The 20,933-nt window shown below is 51.8% G+C and overlaps 1 protein-coding gene across 3 annotated transcripts; it reads left to right on the forward strand.

Annotated features, from left to right (window-relative positions):
- The first annotated feature begins 235 nt into the window (after window positions 1–235).
- On the forward strand, window positions 236–19,803 carry CTSB (cathepsin B). 3 transcript variants are annotated; one of them, XM_049631361.1, is made up of 10 exons: window positions 236–350; window positions 12,321–12,471; window positions 13,488–13,573; window positions 14,350–14,464; window positions 15,679–15,797; window positions 16,590–16,675; window positions 16,931–17,074; window positions 17,598–17,714; window positions 18,706–18,834; window positions 19,328–19,803. In XM_049631361.1, the coding sequence occupies exons 2-10, from the start codon at window positions 12,346–12,348 to the stop codon at window positions 19,423–19,425; spliced, it is 1,020 nt and encodes a 339-aa protein (XP_049487318.1). In that variant the 5' UTR covers window positions 236–350; window positions 12,321–12,345; the 3' UTR covers window positions 19,426–19,803. The 3 variants fall into 3 exon arrangements, with proteins under 3 accessions (XP_049487318.1, XP_049487319.1, XP_049487320.1); XM_049631362.1 differs by lacking the exon at window positions 236–350 and adding an exon at window positions 4,479–4,669; XM_049631363.1 differs by lacking the exons at window positions 236–350; window positions 12,321–12,471; window positions 13,488–13,573; window positions 15,679–15,797 and having other exon boundaries at window positions 14,391–14,464.
- Window positions 19,804–20,933: the final 1,130 nt, after the last annotated feature.

Here is a 20,933-nt window from a genome sequence, read left to right on the forward strand (position 1 = left end):
ACCGGCCCCCATCCGTAAGCTCCCCCTACCCACCCCCCGCGGGTTCTCCCGGAGCCGTGTCGGGTGTAGGGCCCCCGGGGGGGGGGGGGGGGGGCGGGGACGGGGATGCGGGTGGCGGGCCGGGGTGGGGGAGGCGGTGGGGGAGCAGGCCGGGGTGGGGGAGGGGGTGGAGAGGCGGGCCCGGGGCTCGCAGCGGTCACGTGGCGAGTCAGCTGGGCGCGCAGGGCGTGGCGAGTCAGCCGGGCGCTGTAAATAGGCGCTGGGGCCGGCTCGGGGAAGCTCCGGCGGCGGCTTGGGCATCGGCACCCCAGCTCGCAGGCTGCAGGCCCAGGCTTTCGGCTGCGGAGTCGGTGAGTGCGTGCGGGCGGTGGAGACGCGGCGCCGGCGCGATGGAAGTGACCTTGGCGATGGGACGGGGACACCGGGTCCCTTTGCACCCCCGCCAGGCCCAGGCCGGGTCCCGAGATATCCCGGGGCGGGCGGGAAGTGGAGGGGGGAACCCTCGGGCTGTCATAGCTGGGCGGGCAGGGATGGCAGCCCGCACACTTCTCAAAGTCCGTGCGGGGAGAGATGCAAAAAATCCCACGAGGGCAGCCTGGCACCCGCCCCAACTCCGGCCAGAAAGCAGGCACCCGCCGGCCCGTCGCCTAGGGCTGTGCTCGCGGCCCCGGGTCGGCTCAGCCAGACCCCATGATCCGCCCGGCTCTAGGGTCGAGCCTGGGGAGCAGCCCGGGCGGAGCTGGAGAGTTTGCGGGGGAGATCCGGGGGAGGAGCTTGCGGGGAAGCGCTTGGCCTGGGTTCTGGTGACTTTCCGGGTAGGATCTACCTCCCCAACCCCTTGTGAGCCTCTGGGCCTCAGTTTCCTCAGGAAATTGCTGATAAAATAGTGTCTCCCTGCAGGTGTTTTCTTGTTCCAAAGGGTTTGCTTGGGCAACTTTTCTGCACACGACCACACACGATTCCAGGGACCCCAGAAGATAGAAACCAGAACAGGAGCCTGGAACTGGGTGGAGTCGGGTGGAGGCCACATGTTGAGCTAATTCAACCATGGAAGGGGACATTAAGCTGAGAGAAGGTTGGGAGACTGGGTGAAGGGCATGGGGGCTCCAGTCCACCTCTCCCTGGGAGGCTGGGGGTGGAGGGGAAGATGCCACTCCCTACTGCAGTGGTGCGAAGGCGGTGCCTTCCACAGGCCAGGGTTGTGTGCAAGAGGAGAAAGCAGGCCAGAGTCTCTGGGGCATCACCTCTTCCCTCAGCTAGTGACCCTGGAGGCCTGGGCGAGGGAGTCGGAGGGTAGCAGCAGCCCGTCCTGGTAGATGTAAATTGGATTTGCCTTCTTAGTGGGCCTAGAACATTCTCTTCCACAGGCTGGAGGAGGCCAACAGGCTGGGGGGGGGGGGGGGAATGGGGACGGGGACAGGACAATTACTTAGGCCCACATCCTACCAGTCCCTCATCCCCAGTGGGAGGGGAGGAAGTGGGGTTCAAATGCAGACCTAGCTCCTTTTGTTACCTTGGGAAACAAATCCTCAAGTGCCTCCGCCAGAGGCAAACACAGCTGAGATACATGCGTTCAGTTGACTTTATAATAGATTCAGAACGATAAGAATGTGACAGGTGTCGAGGCTTAGAAGGGTGTCTGTTTTAGTAAGGGCTGCTTTTCTGCCCTAACATCCTTAATTTAATGGAGAATTGTTTTCTGTTGGCACAGTTGATGGTGACCCAGAGCCCTTGAACTTATGGGAAAAGGGGACTGAGCCGCACCCTGCCCCCACCCCCCAGGCAGTGGCTTTCCCAAAGAACAACCCTGAAGGTGCCCTGGGGAAAGGTTCTGCTCAGATCTTTGTGGGCATCTGTCCCACAGCTGGGATACTGCCGCTCAGCAGTGGAAAGCTGTAGATCCCTTATCTGGGGGCTTCGAAGGCCAGTCCAGCCCTGGCTCTAGTAACTGCCCTGCTGTTGGGTCAGGATAACTCTGTTTCTGAACTGGTCAAGCGGTGAGGCCTTTTGGCTCCAGGATGAACCCGCCGGTGTGCTGCTGATTCCGCAGCTTGAGCTGAGGCCTTTTCTTCTAGACTGGCTCTTTCTTTTCCCAGTTACGGGACCTGGGAATTGGAGTAGGAAGCTGCACACATTTTAGGGATAAGAGATTTTGTGTTGCTATTGGCTGTTGGATTGAGAGGCAATGGAGAGCATATCCAGAGGAGCTGTCGAGCATTTTCTGTCGGGTCATTTTCTTAAATGTGGTCATGACTTGTGGTTGTGTAGACTTTCCCTGTCATAGGGAGAGAAAAACTGAAGTATTTCAGAGGGAGGGCTCATGACATGACGTCTGCCGCCTATTTTAGATAGTTTCACATAAGGAAGGTGTTAAAGAAATGGGAATTTTTCTGGATCAAGAAGGATTGAAATTGGGCACTTTCGTAGGGTTCAGCCTCACCTGCAGAGAGATGGTGGGGGTTGACATGGGGATGAATCTAGGTGAGGCACATGCAGGTATGTATTGTATATACGGGGTAGACAGCAGTGTCTGCATCTGGTCCCATATATAGCGTCACCTCTTGGTTTAAGCTCAGCACACACTCCCGAGGCTGCCTAAGGAAGGGTGTGTGGGCGATAAAGCCTCCTTCCGTGGTTGTTAATTAATGTTCCTATTCCACCCTCATTTGGATAGGGAAGGGGACCTAGGAACCAAATGCCATTATATATTTAGACTTCAACCAGTCTCATTTTTAACCTCAAGCCTCATGCCCACACCCTTCCCACAGCCCCTGCGGCCTCCAAGTCTCAGGCTTGTGTGGGGTTCCTAGGGTGAGTGCACTTCTTGGTTACAGCTCCCCTTTGAAGGAGGCAGGTTGCAGCTTGTTGGCTCTGCAAATCCATTACCCACCGGGGCCTGCCTCTGATCTTCCTGGGAGACATCCTGGCTCCTGTCCGTTCTGTTCTTTAGAATTCTCCTGCACACTTTTTTTTTTTTTTTTTGGTAATTTTAATACTTTATATCAATCTGTGAACAATGTTATTAAAATTGATATTACTGTAGTTGTGCTGCGGTGTATCCCTTCCCGCTAGTGTTTGTGCGATTTATTTATGTTGATACATGAAGATCTAGTCCCTCTCCATGAAGATCTAGTTCCTCTCCAAAGCACGGAGTATTTACCAAGGTTACAGTTAGTTTTCACTTTTGCATTATTCACCATTGCACTACAGTAAACCCTCGGCGTCTCAGGCACTTGCAAGAGTTTCTCGAGGGCAAGAGCAGGAGAAGTCGCATTAATTGCTGGGTCATAAGGTGTGTGTGCACTTCCGTTTTGCTAGATGCTGATAGAGAGCGCTGTCCAGTAAGTGTTATCAGTATGTGTTACTAGCGGGGTTGAGAGTTCCTGTTCCTCATTTACCACCACTAGCTATCACCAGACTTTAATTTTTACCAAACTGATGGGCTTGAAATGGTGTCGCTGATTTAATTTTTATTTCCAGGAATTCAAATTAATTCCTTGCCCAAGAAACCATTGACCTAGTGAGGTTTTCTATTTTCGTTGTTGATCCCTGACAGTGTTTGTAGTTTTAATGTGTCTGTTAACAGCGAGAGCGTACTAAGGTTTCTCTACATCCTAACAGGTATCTGGACTTCTCTGTAATTAGGTAGCATTTTCTAATTTTTTTTTTTTTTTAACTTTCAGAATGCATGTGTGTTTAGGGTACTGTAGTTTGACGCTTCCCCTTTACAGATGAGAAAACTGAGGCTCCTGCAAGTTGGTGACATGACAGGGGTCACTAAAATAACTGAGGTGGAATTTCTCCTAGAGTTTGATCTCTTGCCAGTTGTCTGTCCCTACTCAGATATACTCCTCAGGGCTTGCTTGTTTTCTCAAGCACCAGTTTCCCTCACATGTGATAAAACAAAGGTTTCATACAAGACCAAAGGTCCCTTTCCAGCGTTACTGTCTTATGAATGCTGGACACCGAGAAAGATGCATACCTACAGTCTTGACTGTTGTAATCTGTCTCCACCAGGCCAGTAACTCACTTTGGTCTGGTCATCAAGATAACCTAGTTACCAGGAAGGATGAGGGGAGGAGGGTGGGATAGATCCCACCAAAATAGGAAACCGATCCAGTGTAAGGCACCTAGATACTCTGCCAAAAGACCCAGCAGGGGCTGGGCTTCCCCATGACCCTCTGACCTGCTGACCTGGACTTGGGCAGGATGTGCTCACACATGTGTAAGTCACGCGGCTTCCAGGCTTGTGCAAGACCTGGGAAGGCCGTGCCAGCCAAAGGCCTCCGCCACTCCAGAGCGGAGGCCTTGTCAGACATCAGCCGGGAGCCACCTTCTCAGTCACTTAACCTGGTTGGTGGTTGGGAGTGCTTTGTTCTGGTGGTCAAGAGAGCAGAATGAACCAGTGTTTGGGGACCCGTTGCTGCAAGTAGGGCGATCATAATTTTTCATCCCATTTTTTCATTTACTTCTGAGAGTAAAAAGAATGAGCCTGGGACATCAAGAGTTAACTGGCCTGTGACTAGAGAGATGTGTACTCCCCTCACTAGTGAGCCCACAGCCGTTTCCTGGTGGCAGTTCGTTATAAGGGCTGCCCGCTCCGAGCCAGGCTGCATGGAAGGCGCTTTCAAAAAGACCATCTCCTTACATCTCCCAACAGTCTTGTGAGGTGAGTATGTTTTCCTGGAGCCTTGAGAGAAACCCGGATCAAGCAGAGAGGCAAGGCCTTTCTGTCGCTTGTGTTTGGCACTGCCGAAGTCTTAGCCACCTCCGTACCCAGCTGGCAGAGAGATGTGATCTAGCCTGCAATCGAATTACGGAGCTGCTGTGCCCCTGCAGGCTGGGGAGGCACAGAACCCTAATCTCATTTAAATCTCCAAGGATTTCTGAAAGCTTTTGCAAAGCGGTCCTGAGGTCCTTCAGAATCCAGGCAGTATGTCCATGGGAGAAACAGAGACATGAGAATGCAGTGCCCCCTTTAGCATCTCAGCAAGTCAGTATCAGGGCTGTGGAGCAAAGCTGGTGAGCAAAAGCTTCCAGAACTTTCTAGGACTTTGCCCAAACTCTCTTGGTTCTCAGCGATACAAGTTTTTTCAGCTGCTGAGGGCCTTCCTGGGGTCCATTGTTTTAAGCCTAAGATAGTAATTCTCTTCTTCTGTTTGCAGGATGTGGGCTGCCGTGGCCGATCTTAAGCGATGTTCCATCGTGGGCCGTGTAGCTAGATGGTTTCCAGGCCCTGTGGGAGACTAGCGTTGAGCAGGCCCACCCTGCTCAACCTGGTGGGAATTAGTCACTGATTTTGGACAGATGGTTGGCAGGTGGGCTGCAAGGGAAGTACCTGTGAGTGGCCTAAACTGTTTAGGTGGGTGAGGCAGATGGGGCCTTCTCGCTGCTTCCCCTCGACCCTGCAGGGCTGTTAGCTGCACAGCTGGTGGCTGACTGCAGTGGACCCCCTTTCTGGGTCACCCAGGAGTTGCTTTGGGGCATTCAGCTGCAGAGCCTGGCTCTAGAGGACAGATTGCCAACTGCTGCCTGCTCACCCGCACAGCTTTAAGGAGACGGATGGCGACTAGGAGCCCTTTTTGTTGTGTTATTTTTAATTTAAAGATCGTAAGCCATGAAGTAGTTGACCGTGTTTCCATCAGGAGCAAAGACATGAAACATGAAAGACACATCAAGGCTGTGATTCAGACTCAAAGGCAAGGTCCGAGCGTATCTGAGATGAAGGCACCTTGTGTCAGCATCACAGCCGCTCCAACGCTGAGGTGTGACTGGGCAAGTTGAAGTCAGAGGAAATGAAGAGCTGTCTGGTTTCGATGTGTAGGTGTACCGAAGCGGTCGAAACTTCAGGAACAACCGTCCGTGGTGACGGCAGGAGGCAAGATAAGTCTTTGCGGGAGAGAAAGAAGCTTGACGAAGTTCTCTAGCAAGGTGCCACTCAGTCTTCGTATCCCTCCTGCCTGTCCACCTTCCCCCTAATCTGTAGCCAAGGTACAACTTTAGTTTGTGACTGTTGGTAAAATCTAGGCGCACTCAGTTTTTGATTCTTTAGAGCCCACTGTGCAAGAGGTTGGCAGTATACGAACAGCAGCGGTGGTCAGGCACGAGCCACGTATGGGAAGGCACTTGAGTGCTAGGCACGCGTTCCTCCTCTGTGTGGCCACAAGATGGCCGCTGGCTTACGTGGAAATTGCAGACCTGTCTCCTTAGATTCAGTACAGATTTCGAATCCAGTCTACCTGAGGGGCTCTACAGTCACATGAGAAAGCTTTTTTAAAAATCAAGCTTGGTGACAGTCCAAACTGATTGCATGTCCTTAGGGATATCAGGACTCTCAGCCTTCTGTGACTTGGCATCAGCTTCTCTCCTGTGTTTATTCCAGCACCTTCCAGAGTCCCAAGGTCTGCATTAGTCCCAGGAATGGCTTCAAAGGAGTCTGGGGAATGGTTCTGCTATAAGAGGGTGGGGGGTGGCTAACGGGATCAGCTGGCCCCAGGCCCCTCTGTGCCCATGTCGACATTCTATAGACCCTCAGTGGGATGTGCTTTCATGTAAACCGTTAAGTGCCGCAGGGTTTGGAGAGGAAAGAAATGTGAGAGTCTGCCCTTTTTCAGCCGGAGTTTGTCTTGGCAAAATGGCAGAGGGGTGTAGTGGAACCCCAGGTCTACCCAGGAGGACCAGCTGACCCGGGGCTAGAAGCACCATCTGCCTGCAGCTGTTCCCTCCACCAGCCCACGCCCTGAGAGGGAGTCTGGTGACTTGGAAGTGCTTATCCACTTCGGGCCCCTCTTTTCTCACAGAATAAGGACTTGCTGTTCGTTCTCTGCTGTAATTAAAAAAAAAAAAAAGACCACAGAACTGAGAAATTAAAAGGGAAGTATTTGCCCAAAAGAGGGGAAGTGAAAGCTGGCTCTGTTTCATGCGAAGGCCAGGGAACCCATGACCAACATGTTAACAAGCTTATTTTATTTATTTATGTTTTAATTTTGTTTTAATGTTTATTTTTGAGAGAGAGAGAGAGAGAGAGAGAGAGAGAGAGAGAGAATGAGTGGGGGAGGGGCAGAGAGAGGGGGAGACACAGAATCCGAAGCAGGCTCCCGGCTCCCAGCTGTCAGCACAGAGCCCGACGTTAACAAGCTTATTTTAACCATTTGCACATAGGTTGTCCAGTGTGCATGATTTGTGTGGATGCAGAGAGAGATGCCTGGCGCTCACTGAAGTCAAATCGCCACTGCTCTCAGGACATCTGTGTCCCCTTCAAGGAGGAGAAAGTTGACTTAATGTTCTTTGGGCTCAACAGTCTCCAGACTCTCAAAATGGAAACCCACTTGGAGGTTCATTGAGGTTAAAACCTCATTTTAATTCAGACTCTTTGTGATAGAGGGGTATTGTGGACAGGTTTGGAGTGAACCGGAATTCTCTGGCACAGGCTAGAAGTAGGGGGAAGAAGGGAAGACGGAGGAGGGAAGGAAGCAGGGCAGTGAGTTGGACCTGGGCATTAAGCGTGCCCACGTGAGCAGCCCTTTATTGCTTTCTTACTGTAGAGCAGGCGCTGTACCAGGGGCTTCTGCCCACCCTCATGACATTCGTGATTTCTACCTGGAGCAATGAATGGTCATTAGCCCCGTCTTACAGGTGGTGAAACTGGGGCTCAGTACAGGTTGGTACTCAAGGGTGCACAGTTAGTAAGTGGAAGATCTGAATCCAGGTCTCCTGACTCCAAGCCCCGTGCTCCTCCGCCCCACAGGCTACCACAGCTATTAACCACTTCAACCCCGACTTTCCGCCAAATGCCACAGCGCTGTGCCTGGAGGGCTGGGCTGAAAAGAGGAGTTTCCCAAGTGCTCAGTCCTAGTGGGGCTGGGAATCTGGTTCAAGATGAGCTCCCGCCCTCCAGACTCACATCTCTGAAGTTCACTGGGGCCCCTGGTTCTTCCTGACACAGGGTTGTGAGTAGGGAGAATGAAGTTAACAGGAAATTTGGAGGAGGGCCTGTGGAACCAAAAGAAAAGGGCAACTGCACCAAAGCGTCACATCTGGGGGGCCTGGCAGACCTCAGGAATTGGGCCCGGGTATGGCCATGGCAGCCGTCAGTGCAGGAACTGAGAACCGTCCGATAAATGGGTCGTGGCTGTGGTCTCTGCCACCAGAAAAACCAGAGGAATCTTGTGTAAAGTCCAAGCTACCATGGAATTGCTCCCATTCTCCACTTGCCTATGATGTAATATCTCAGCAGATGGCTAAGCCCCGGGGGCCACCTGGAGACATATAGGGAGCATTCACCTGGGCCTGGCTCAGGACCCAGCCACGTTCCCGTCACCCCTGCCTGACAGGTCACAGTGAAAGCCGAGGATAGGGTGTGATTCTGATGGGCTCTTCAGCCAGGTCTCAACCTGCTGGCATGGGTCTCAATGCCCACATGCCCAGAGTGTATACTCCAGTGTTTGTGTGCCAGGTTCTTACATCTGGGGAAAATGTGAAGGTACCGGCTATAATTCAGAGGGTGCCATGAAAAAGAAAGGAATCTGACTGCTTTGCTTCTTTGCCCAGAAGTTCTAAAAGAGACCTCAGGGGCGCCTGGGTGGCTCAGTCGGTTAAGCATCTGTCTCTTGATTTTGGCTCAGGTCGTGATCTTGAGGTTGGTGTGTCTGAGCCTCGCATCAGGCTCTGAACTGATGGCATGGAGCCTGCTTGCGATTCTCTCTCTCCCTCTCTCTCTTTTTCAAATTAAACTTAAAAAAAAAAAAAATTAAAAAAGACCTCAGCTCCCTTGCCCCTTCCACCATGTGAGGACATAGACATTCACCTAACAGTTGGAGGTCACGTGGGTCCCTGATGTGGTCTGGTGAACACCAGCCTCCCTGTGAGTCACTGGAAAGAAGGTGTTCTGTGTTTTGAGCAGAAAGTCACTAGGGAGAAGGCCTCACTGTTGACTGGAAATCAACTGGAAGTGCCTTTGGGCTCAGGGGTTTTGGTAGCTCCGGCTACTCTTCCTAAAAGACCAAAACTTTGAATATAATATGTTAATTTAATTTAAAAAAAAAGAGGGGGTTAGTGGAAAATAAATCTCCCCGCCACAGATATTGCTTTCATATGTTTTTCCTTATGTTTTACATGTGGTAACAGTAATGTGAATGTATATTGCTTCATGATCTCACACGCTTACCATGACTCACCGGCTGCCTGCTTTTTTCCACTTACGGGTATCTTGGGCTTATTTGCTTATCAGTACAATGTGATTCTCGCTTCAGCTAGTTCCTATCTTAATGGTTACTTTGTATTCTATTAATCATTTACTGTAACTTCACAGTTGTGGTTAGTAGACACTTGCTTTGTTTCTGGTCTTCTGTGATACAAAGAATATTCAGTAAACATCTGTATACCTATATCTGTGAATTTGAAGCTCGTAGGATACATTTCTGAATGTCAAATTGTTGAGTCAAAGCGTGTGCAGATCGCCAAATTAATAGAAATGGTCGGGGGGGGGGGGGAGGCGCCTGGGTGGTATCGCTTAAGCATTGACTTGGGCTCAGGTCATGATCTCACGGCTCATGAGTTCGAGGGCCGCTTCGGGCTCTGTGCTGACAGTTTAGAGCCTGGAGTCTGCCTTGGATTCTCTGTCTCCCCTTCTCTGTGTCCCTCTCCTGCTCATGCTCTCTCTCTCAAAAATAAATAAACATTTAAAAAAAACAAAAAGCCAGGCCATCGTCTCCATGGGGTTCATAAGCGCAGCACCTCTGCCTCCCCACACCTAATCCACCCCCCAGGAGCTGTCCAGCTGTCTGCCTTTGCCAGTCCTTAATTTTATCTGTACCTCCCTGTGGTAGAGCATCTTTTAATATCTGCTGGCCATTTGTAGTTCTTTTTCCTATACTTCATTGTGTGTGTCCATTTGCCACTTTTTTTATTCTGCTTTTTCAGGTTTTTTTTTCAAGTTTACTAAGTTTTTTATTTTGTGAGAGACAGAAGCAGAGAAGGAGGGGGAGAGAGGAAGCATGAGCAGGATAGGGGCAGAGAGAGGGAGAGACAGAATCCCCGCGTGGAGCCCAACATGGGGCTCAAACCCACGAACCATGAGATCATGACTTGAGCTGAAGTCAGAGTCAGATGCTCAACCGACTGAGCCACCCCTGTTTTTATTCAGATTTTTAGGCGCCTTTTGCATATTAAGGAAATGAAGCTTTGCGTATATGTAAGTACTATTTTGTAGTTGGTCACTTTTTATTTTGTTTTCTAGAAGAGTGGCTTTATTTTTACGTAAGCAAGCCTTGTCCCTTGGTTTTACGTCAGTCTTAAGTATCTTACTCTGATAATAGGTTGTTTAAACTGCGTTTATTTTCTTCATACAGTTTCTGTTTTAATTCAAGAACTTTGTTCCGTGTAGCGCTTCTCGTGTGTGAGAAACCAAGTGTAAACGTTCAGCCTTACTATTTTTTCCAAGATGCAGATGTGCAAGCACCATTTATGACACGTGCTGTTTCCTCACCCACCTATACCACATACGCTGAGCACCCACACATAGGAGATGCTTCTGAATGGTCTGTTTTGTTGACCAGACTGTTCCCAGGCAGGAGTCACCCAGGGTTTTATTATATACCGACTATCTCAGAAAGCAAGCCTCCATCAGTGCTCTTTTCCAGAATCGTTTGCTGCCATCATAGTTATTCTTTGGGATGAATTGTTGCTGAGGCAGCCATCAAGTTTAAATCTTCCCTCGGACGTACTTCACTGTGGGAGGTGGCATGTTCAGTGCATCTTCCTGTAACCCCATGACCCCGGAGGAGATGGGTCATTCTGGAAGCCCCAGAGGTCAGGGACAGGAAATCCTCCCCCTCTCTCCACCGCCGCCACTCCCCACTGTGTGGGCATCTCACAAGGCCCCATGGTGCTGTGACACCCAGAAGAGCATTTCTTGCTTTCATTAGAGCTGCTTGCCTAAGAGCATGATTCAGAGGTCGAGCGGGAAACTGCCCGTCTCCTGACTTGCAAGCCAGTCCAAGATCTAAGGACTGTGGTTGTAATGGGATGATTTCCCTTCTCAGGAGCTCCCGCTTTGAACCAGGAAACAGAGCCCTTGGCTGACTGGAAAAACCAGAGAAAAATCTCAGACTTGTGCCACTGGCCAAACCAGCCCTGCTTCCCTGGTTCTGCTGAGTTTGGCACACGCTGGGCTTGGCTCGCTTGTGTTTTGCTTGTTCTATATCCAGAATGTGGCTCATGAAATGTATTTTCTTTTGTAGTTTTCTTTTCTCATTGGGCCTCTACTTGGGACCTAATCTCAGAGGCTGTTGACTCTTTCAGAGCACTGACTTGGAAAAAAGTCTCCAAGACTTGGTTCTACAGACCCATGGAGAGGCAGTTTGGCAATAGTAGGGAGGGCACTGAACTCAATTTAGCCTTAGTATCTGCGTTCACCGATTTGTTTCGTGGAGTCACCGATCCTGCTTTGTGGCCTGGGCCCCGGGGTTATGACAGGCAGCGGGTCAGTGCGCGCCCCATCCTCTCAGCTCCCAAGATAGCCACAGACCATCCAGGGAACAGCAGTGACTCAGACACAGCTTGAGGACAGCCCCTGAGACCCAGGCCACATGCATCACCAGGACGCAGCTGCAAAAGGGCCTCGCCGCTTGCAATGCAGCCATGTGTTTTTCTCTGTCCTGTCTCCCAGGCATCTGGAGGAGAAGCAAATACAGTCCGTCTTAGCCCGTGGGCTGCTATGACACATACTGCACGATGGGTGGCTTCTGAACGGAAATTTGTTTCTTGGTTCTGGATGATGGGGGGATGTCTGAGGTCAGGGTTCCAGGATGGTCAGATGAGGGCCCTCTTCCAGGTCACCACACTTCTTGTGGAGTCCTCACATGGCCGAAGGGAAAGGGAGCTCTCTGGGGTGTCTTATAAGAAACTAGTTCCATCACAAGGGTTCCATCCTCCTGACTGATCACCCCCCACAGGCTCCACCTCGTAATCCCACCACATTGGGGTTAGGATTTCACCATGAATTTGGGGGCCTGGGGGGCAGGGACGTTCAGTCCACGGCACGGCCCTGTGATGTGGGCATAGGTTGGGATTTTGATGATACGAGGCCTGGGAGCCCATGGGCCTTGAGGGCTCTCTGCCACCACACCCAAGCTTTCCAGGAGAGGACACTGAGGAACAGAAGGGGGCAGAGATGGCAGAGCCGGGAAGGGGACGTGGGTGTTTTGACTACTGGGTTGTTTCTGGCCCTGGAAACATGCCATCAGAGATGGCACCCTTGTGTATGTTAAACACTTGAACTGAAAGAAGTGTCCTGATGTCTTGTGTGTTTTCTTTTCTAGGTGACTCTAAGATCCAGCATCCAAAATGTGGCAGCTCCTGGCCACTCTTACCTGCCTGGTGGTGCTGACCAATGCCCAGAGCAGACCGCCTCTCCAGCTCCTGTCGGATGAGCTGGTCGACTATGTTAACAAGCGTAACACTACATGGAAGGTGGGCTGTGGGGACTTCTGTGCATGTCCCTTTTGGGGATCGGTCTGTGCATTCTGACTCCCAAGGGAGGTGGCTGCAGCTGTGGTCCACAGGACACTCTGTCCTGGACAGTTGGTCTGATTGAGAGTCCTGGCCACTCAGGCCCATGCCTACCTGCTCCCTTCCCTCTGTGTGTGTGTGTGTGTGTGTGTGTGTGTGTGTGTGTGTGTGTGCGCGCGCGCGCGCATGCACCCATAGAAGTGCACTGGGTGATAAACGAGCTTTGGAAGGGTTCACAATCAGGAAGACCCTGAACCCCACCGTGGTAGGTGTTAGTGCTCATCAGTAGTGGCAGCACCTCGATTCTGGCCGGTCCGCAGCCCTGGGGCTGCAGGAATTAAGAAATGAGGAATAAGCCACGTTCAGGGCTGCAGAGCGTCTCTCTTGACATCGGTAAATGTAGCAGATCAGAGGAGACACCCACTGGCCTCGGAGCTGTGCGCTGCCCGTGTGGCTCGCTCTGGGCTGGTCGTGGCCTGCTCGCAGGGTACCTGTCTTGTCCTTTCAGGCTGCTGTAACAAAATACCACAGACTGGGTGGCTTATAAATAGAAAAGTATTGCTTGTGGTTCTGGAGGCTGGAAGTACAATTTCAGGGCGCCAGCATGATTGGGCTCTAGGGAGGGCACTGTTATGTTGCAGATGGGTGACTGCTCATTGTGTCCTCGCTTAATGGGAGGGGCAGGCCAGCTCTCTGAGGTCTCCTTTATAAGGACACTAATCTCATTCATGAAGTCTCCACCCTCATGACCTAATCATCTCCCGAAGGCCTCACTTCCAGGTGCCATCAAGGGTTAGGTTTCACCATGAATTTGGGGACACGTGTTCTCTAAGAGGGCCCCACCCCCCTTGCTCTGCTGAGCTGGATGGGAGCCCTGGCCTTGTCAGGCGTTGCATGTGGGCGGTGTGCATACTTCCATCGACCCGCATCCCTAGACACCCCCTCTGTTAACTGCTGTGGGCGGGGCTCTCTTCCAGGCTGGACACAACTTCTACCATGTGGAGCCGAGCTACCTGAGGAGGCTGTGTGGCACCATCCTGGGTGGGCCCAAGTTGCCCCAGAGGTGAGTGCCTGCTCCCTGGGGGATAGAAACTCTGTTGCACCTGCCCCGCTGCCATGGGAACTGCAGGTGTGTGTTTGGCACAGCGGGAAGGAGGGAAGAAAGGAGGCCTTGGCACCCACAGGTCTCCCCTTCCCAGAGCCGCAAGGACGCCACCTGACAGGGCTCAGCCCCCGGTGCCCGTGTTTTGTGCTGCTGCAGGTGTCTCAGGGCCCCAGTGGAAAAGGCCCCAGGTCTGGTTCTGCATGACCGGGATGGACCCAGTCTTAAATGGTTTAAGGAGAATTTTAAAAAAGTCATACGATCTCCATTAATGTTCCATTTTTTTCTAGAGAACTCTGCAGTGGGCATTTTCATGTAGACATTACTCTTGTAAGAAGCATTAGAAATCTCTGACAACACAGATGGAATAGCTATGAGACTTAACACGGTGGTGAAGATACTAAAATTGATGCAAGGACCCTGGGCAGACCCTGTGCGGGGCGGGTTAGGGGAGGGCGAAACACAGTTATGTGGACTTTGTGGCCAAAACTCTTGAAAGATACACCAGAAAACAAGACTGGAAAACAGCATAGGGAATGAGAAGCTGTGTTGAGCAGTAGAATTCCTGGTTTGGTTCTACAGAATTCCCAGGGGACAGCCCTGCAGCCATCATCTTGGGCTTGTCTCCCTTGTGTCTCCTTGCCAGGCGGTGGCCTGGCCCGAAGTCACTGGCCTCTTTAGGGGTGGGGGTGGTTTGTGACATTCGAGCTTGTCACGAAAGCCTTCCTTTTATCTAGAGTTTCGTTTGCCGAGGACATGGTTCTGCCTGAAAACTTCGATGCCCGGGAACACTGGCCTAACTGCCCAACCATCAAAGAGATCCGAGACCAGGGTTCCTGTGGTTCCTGCTGGGTGAGAGGGGCTGGAGTGAGGCGGGGGGACAGCTGTCAGATCAGCCGTGACTAGGCAAGTTATGGGAACTTGCTGAGCCTTCGTTTCTGTCAACATAAAAATTATAAAGATCTGTGGTGGAAGAATAGATAGATAGATAGATAGATACACAAAGTGCCCTGGGTGGCCCGTGTGTGTGCTGTGAGGCTGTCTATTTTTCTGTTTGATGCGCTGTCCCAGGCCATCAGCAAGCACCATTAGACTCCTACTCTGCTTCGTGGAGAAACATCCATCTCTGTCAATGAGCTGTCTTAATTTTGTTTAACTGTGGTAAAGTGCACGTGGTATATTAACCATCTTAGGCATTTTTGGTCGGCAATTTTTTTTAACGCTTATTCATTTTTGAGAGACACAGACAGAGCACAAGCCAGCAAGGGGCAGAGAGACAGAGTCCAAAGCAGGTTCCAGGCACTGAGCCGTCAGCACAGAGCCTGAGCTGGGGCTCAAAACCATGAACTGTGAGATCATGACCTGAGCTACCTTAGCCATTTTTTTAATTAAAAAATTTTTTCTTTTAATCATTTATTTTTTAGAGAGAGAGAGTGCGAGCAGGGGAGGGGCAGAGAGAGAAGGAGACATAGAATCTGAAGCAGGCTCCAGGCTCTGAGCTGTCAGCACAGAGCCCAATGTGGGGCTTAAACTCACGGACTGCGAGATCATGACCTGAGCTGAAGCAGATGCTTAACTGAGCCACCCAGGCGCCCCTATCCTAGCCATTTTTAAGTGTACTGTTCACTGGCGTTAAGTACATTCACATTATTGTGAACGCATCACCATCGTCCATCCATAGAACTCTTGTCATCTGTAAGCGTGGAAATTAAACACTGCCCCTCCGTTCCCTGCCCCCCAACAACCACCCCTCTACTTTCTGTCTCTTACTGACCAGCCTAGATACCTTGTATTAGTGAAATCATACAGTATTTGTCCTTTGTGTGAGCTGTTTTTTCTGTTAACAGAAACCACATTTTAGAAATGAGCTGAGTGACCAGATAGAGATGTGGGGTGGATGGGTCTCCTAACTTTAAAGACCAGCTTGAGCACCAAGACCCTCACTGACCTTGGGAGAGACTAGTCAGCAAGGTCTGAGCCTCCTGCTGTGGTCCTCTGACGCGGTGGCTGGTGGGGCCCACAGTCCAGGAGTGGGGCTCACCTGCGTGGGGCTTGTTTTCCTGCAGGCATTTGGGGCTGTGGAAGCCATTTCTGACCGGATCTGCATCCTCACCAATGGCCACGTCAATGTGGAGGTGTCCGCTGAGGACATGCTCACCTGCTGTGGTGACCAGTGTGGGGATGGGTGAGTCTGAAGCAGCATCCTCCACTGTGGGAGCCGGGCCCCTGGGAATGGCACTGGGAGCCCCCAGGCCGAGGCCTCCTGGACGGCGGCTGAGGGCTCCCTGAGGACAGGAGTGTTACTTCCAGGTCAGGTAACAGTCCTTTGCTGGGACATCTTGGGGACCTGGGGAGTCCAGAAGCAGGCCTGGCGTGACTGCTCTTTTCTGGGAGCCGCCTAAGACCAGGCTGACCCCACAGTGCTGGGTGTGGGTGGTGGGGTCCAGGCACAACACAGATGGTCTTGGAATATGTGATTAAGTTTCAGATCTCAGGCCTGGTTTTTGTCGTCTTTGTTCCCTCTTCTTGCTGAAGGAAATGTAATAGCCTTGGGGTCTGTTTTCTGTAATTAAGAATTACAGCTCTGGCCTTGGTTTTATAACGTGGTTCTCAGATGTGGCTGCAGATTAGAAATACCTGGGAGTTTAAAAAACAGTGCCAAGGCCTCACCTCACACCAGTCCTTGGCCTTCGCATTTTCTGTATTAAAACACCAGGGAATTGCAATGTGCATTCCGTGTTCCGGGAAGGACACAGCCTGGTTTGGGGTAGACAGGAAGAAGAGAGTCGTTCCGACTTGTTGAGGATGGTGGTGGTGATTCCCTGGAAGAAGTGACTAGCCAAGGAGGGGATGAAGTGGGGTTGGCTGGGACCCAGGAGAGCTGCTGGGCCAGTTGCAACCCTGGGGCCCCAGGCAGTGGTCTGGGAGCAGCTACAACTTCTCTCACAGTGAATTTAATGAATGGCTCTTTTCTCAGCTGTAATGGGGGCTTTCCTGCCGAAGCTTGGAACTTCTGGACAAAACAAGGCCTGGTTTCTGGTGGCCTCTATGATTCCCATGTAGGTGAGTGTCTGCCATCAGCGTGTATCTGGCTAGATGGATTTTATATCAAAGAACAATAACAGGCTCATTGTGCATTACAAAGTGACGGTTGAGGGTGGAGGGCAGGAGGATGGAGAAGAAGGCAGAGTTAGCACAGTGTGGGGAGTGCTGTGTATTTGACCTACTGCTCCTGTCGCCCCAGCTCTGCCCTCTGCTTCAAGGGGCTTCTGAAGAAGCTGTCGGCTGACACCCTCCTTTCCACTTGGTCCCCCCCAGGCTGCAGACCCTACTCCATCCCTCCCTGTGAGCACCACGTGAATGGCTCCCGGCCCCCATGCACAGGAGAGGGGGACACCCCCAAGTGCAGCAAGATCTGTGAGCCCGGCTACACCCCATCCTACAAAGAAGACAAGCACTACGGTAAGGTGGGGCCTGGGCTACTACCCAGCACCCCGGGCCTGGGGACCTGCCGACACCCTTCCCAGGCCGGAGAAAGGGAGAGGCCAGGGCAAGTGAGTCTGAGTCAGGAACGCAGGATGGAGAAAGGAAAGTTATGAAGGACTCTCCTGTCAGAGGGAGCAGCATGCTGCATTTCTGCATGTCTCCACCCTGAATTTGGCCTCAGGATTCCTGTTGTTTGAGAGTCACAGACCCTCTGAGTGGGGAGGGACCAGACCCCTCGCTTTACAGAGGAGTAATCTGGCCGAGAATCTTTCTGGGTGCCACTCTACCCTTCTTCCAGGGTCTCCTGCTCACTGCCCCTCCCGATACAGAGCTCTGCTCTCCCACTTCTTGGCTTCCGGGTCCAATGCCATCATTCTCCCCTGCAGAAGCCTTCCCTGACCCCCCGGGCTGGGCAAATCCCCCTTTAAGTCAGTGCATAGTTGACTGAGGGAACCGTGGGAAGCACGCCTCACCCCCACTCAGCTGATTCATTTGCCAGGATGCAATTCCTACAGCGTGTCCAACAATGAGAAAGAAATCATGGCGGAGATCTACAAAAATGGCCCTGTAGAGGCGGCCTTCTCTGTGTTTTCGGACTTCTTGCTGTACAAGTCTGGTATGTATTGGCCCCTCTGATGACAGTGGGAGCAGAGGAGGTCTGGGTTCCAGGGGACCACCAGGACTCTATCAAGGAAGAAGACCTCATTTTGTCCTGGCCACGTCCCAGATCATGCCTCACATTCAGTGGATGAGAAGACAGGAAGCACCTGGCCATGTGGGAGGCTGTGGGGATTCACCCGGGGCATGAGGACAGCCCCTGGCCCAAGAGCCCTCTTAGAAACCCCCCATTCTAGATGAACGGTCTATAGCTGACCACTTTGGTCTCATTTACATTGTGCCAGATGGAAAACTTCAAACCTCTCAACTTTTATGAAACCTCATTGGATAAAGATGATCCTGGCAAGGAAAAAGTTATAAAGCTGGCAGTTTTTAACAGTCCCCACCCATATTACAAAAGGATGCATTTTCATTTGACAAAGTGATTCACCAATGAGGGGATGGCCTGCTTGACAGGCCCATGGGCACCTCCGCCTGTATCTTTCTTCATCCATCAGTGCTCGCCGCCACCGATCCGGCCTGTCTCCTACTTCTCCTCTGCGTGTATCCCAGGGCAGCAGTTAAAACTCTTTTAAGTTTTACAGAACCCTTTTGACAAATAAACCCTTACGTGGAGTCCCAGTATGTAGAACAGATAACTGGTTTGTTAACATTCCATTTTTTCCTTAAATTAGAATTTGTAACTTTAGTTTTAAAGGTGACCAAGAAGCATATTTTGTTGGGACCCCCATTTTAATATTTTTTCAACATATTTGAGTGTTGGGCTTTCAAAAACCTATTTAAATACTTCCCGAACGTTGTGGGAGCCCCTGGAGCCTTCTGGGAGAACACCAGGCCTCTTGTACTGCCCTGTTTGCAAGCAGTTCTTTGGGAGGGCTCGTTGGGCCCTCTGGACCCCATTTGTCCTGACAGGTAGCTGGCTGAGGTGCAGGGATGCCGTGGGAAATGGGGCATCAGCCTGGTCTCCACCTGAATGGGCTTTCCCTTAGGCGTGTACCAGCACGTCACCGGAGAAATGATGGGAGGCCATGCTGTCCGCATCCTGGGCTGGGGTGTGGAGAATGACACACCTTACTGGCTGGTTGGCAACTCCTGGAACACTGACTGGGGCGACAATGGTGAGTGGCAGCCCTCTTCCTGCTAAGAGGGTGTGGTGAGCCAGGACGTAGTGGTCCTCTTGTCCTCTTCTGCTCTACCTGCTGCACAGCTCCTAACACTAGGCCCGGGGCTCAGCTGTGAGCCTCCAGGTTTCTGGGTGCTAGTGAGCTGGGGGTTCCCTTGCCATAAGGGTAGACTCTGATCCTGAGAGGGTGGTGTGAAGCAGGTGACAGCTTCAGGTCGCTGGTGCCCACACAGTTCCCCCATCGCCCCAGGCGCAGAGCCGGTTTATGTGGGGTCCACTGGAAGTGGTGTCCAGAGGCCTCACGACGTGGTGCCAGGCTCCTGGGCAAACAGTAGACATCGATAGGGCACCTCGATGCCGATTTGATGCTTGCTTTAGGGCTGGGTTGGGGTCTGCCGCTCCTAGGTGTTTCTGGGGTGAGTCTGAGTATGTTGACAAGGACCAAAACCCAAGGCACACTTTAAAGGCATATTACTTTTGCTTTCCAGGCTTCTTTAAAATCCTCCGGGGACGGGATCACTGTGGAATCGAATCGGAAGTTGTGGCTGGAATCCCATGCACTGAGCAGTACTGGAAAAGGATCTAATCTGCTATGGCACTGGTCTTGCCAGCCCCGGGGCAGTTTTTCCCTAAATCGAGCCAATTGGGCTGGTAATGGAGGGTAGGAATGTCTTTTATTCTTTGCATTCAGTTGAGATACAAGAGGTTTTGGACAGGGCCTGAAGGATTGGGCCAAACCTCGTGTCTACCGTCAGACTGTCTTCCAAGGAGACACATCCGAAGCCTGCCACCTTCCGGCCCATTCAGTGGACCTGCTGTCACAGTGCACACTTAGCCCACGTCAGCACCCGCTGCAGGCACGGCGAGGCCTCCCCCGTAGACTAGTGCTGCGCGTAGTGCCTGCTGCTCCGACTCCTGCGGCCGCCACCTCCACGCCGCCCCCCGACCCCCCTGCTCCCCTGGTGAACCCCCTGGTGCTCCCGCGTGCACCAGGGAGCGAGACAAACATCCACATGGGCCTGTAGGCTTTCCACAGGAATAGGAAGTGGAGTTCCTCACAAGACAGATTGCCACCAGCGGCAGTACTTCTGAGCGAGGAACTTTCTAGATTTGGAATAAGTTGAGGAGGAAAATAGTGCGGCAGCTCTCTGGAGAAAGCTGTTCTCCCAGGGCCCTGCATCCCTTGAGCTTTGCAGTGCTGCACCCCCTCTCTGGTCTTCTCCGTGGCATGGCTCCTTTTTAAATAGGGGTTTTTAATTTTTTTGTGCACCTCAGCTGGTCATACGGACGAACGAGGAAACTTTTTGGAAGAGCTGGCCTGCTTCACAGGCTGTCTCCTTACAACAAAACCGGGTGGTCGTGAGCAAACAGGCCTATCAGCCTGACACAGTGGAGCTCGTTTGGGAGAAGCCAGCTTTAACCATTTAAAAAATCACTGCTTCACTCTGTTAATTTAACGAGGAAAGGAATGACGGTGCCAATAAAAGTTTGCTCCCTTAACGCGAAGCCTTGTGTTCTGGTGGGGATCCCGCTGTCTGTAGACTCGGAGCTGCTGTCTGTCCTTATCCCGTGGAATCAACATTTTCCTGCATCTGGGGGGTCCTTGCAACTCTAACCGGGGGTCTCTTGCCTCAATTAGGGGGAACTAAATAAATGCCTACTTTAACTCCTCGCTGCCCCAGCCGCACTTTCAAACCAGTTTCTCTCTTCTTAGGCCTCTGCCGTTTTCATCCACCCTGTTCTGTAAATTCATCCCCTAAACTGCCTCAAGCCCTGATGAACTCTGCCCCTGCTTAAGGAGCTAAGAACAAAGCCATACTCTGCATTTTACCAGCTACAGGCCAGCAGTGACCTGTGTGAGGATTCACACAAACAATGGCGTATCGGTGATGCCATGACGCAGGTGTCCTAGTGAAGGACCGGCTTTCCCTGGTCCCCTCCGATGTTGGAACGGGATGGAGGCAGAGCCTGTGTGTCATATTCTCAGTTCCCTAGGTCTCTGATTTACACTGCTGGTTAAGAACCGTGGCTTTGCATGGGCCTAGTTAAGAATCCTAAGCAAAGACGTGTACCAGTTTTTGGGAACGGGGGAAA

Source organism: Panthera uncia, chromosome B1 (assembly GCF_023721935.1).
Source record: "Panthera uncia isolate 11264 chromosome B1, Puncia_PCG_1.0, whole genome shotgun sequence".
NCBI lineage: Eukaryota > Metazoa > Chordata > Mammalia > Carnivora > Felidae > Panthera > Panthera uncia.

Coding starts and splice junctions, on each gene's coding strand:
- CTSB (XM_049631361.1), top strand. CDS start 12,346: ATGTGGCAGCTCCTGGCCACTCTTACCTGCCTGGTGGTGCTGACCAAT. Junction 15,798..16,589: donor GGTGACCAGTGTGGGGATGG/GTGAGTCTGAAG, acceptor CTCTTTTCTCAG/CTGTAATGGGGGCTTTCCTG. Junction 17,075..17,597: donor CAAAGAAGACAAGCACTACG/GTAAGGTGGGGC, acceptor TTCATTTGCCAG/GATGCAATTCCTACAGCGTG.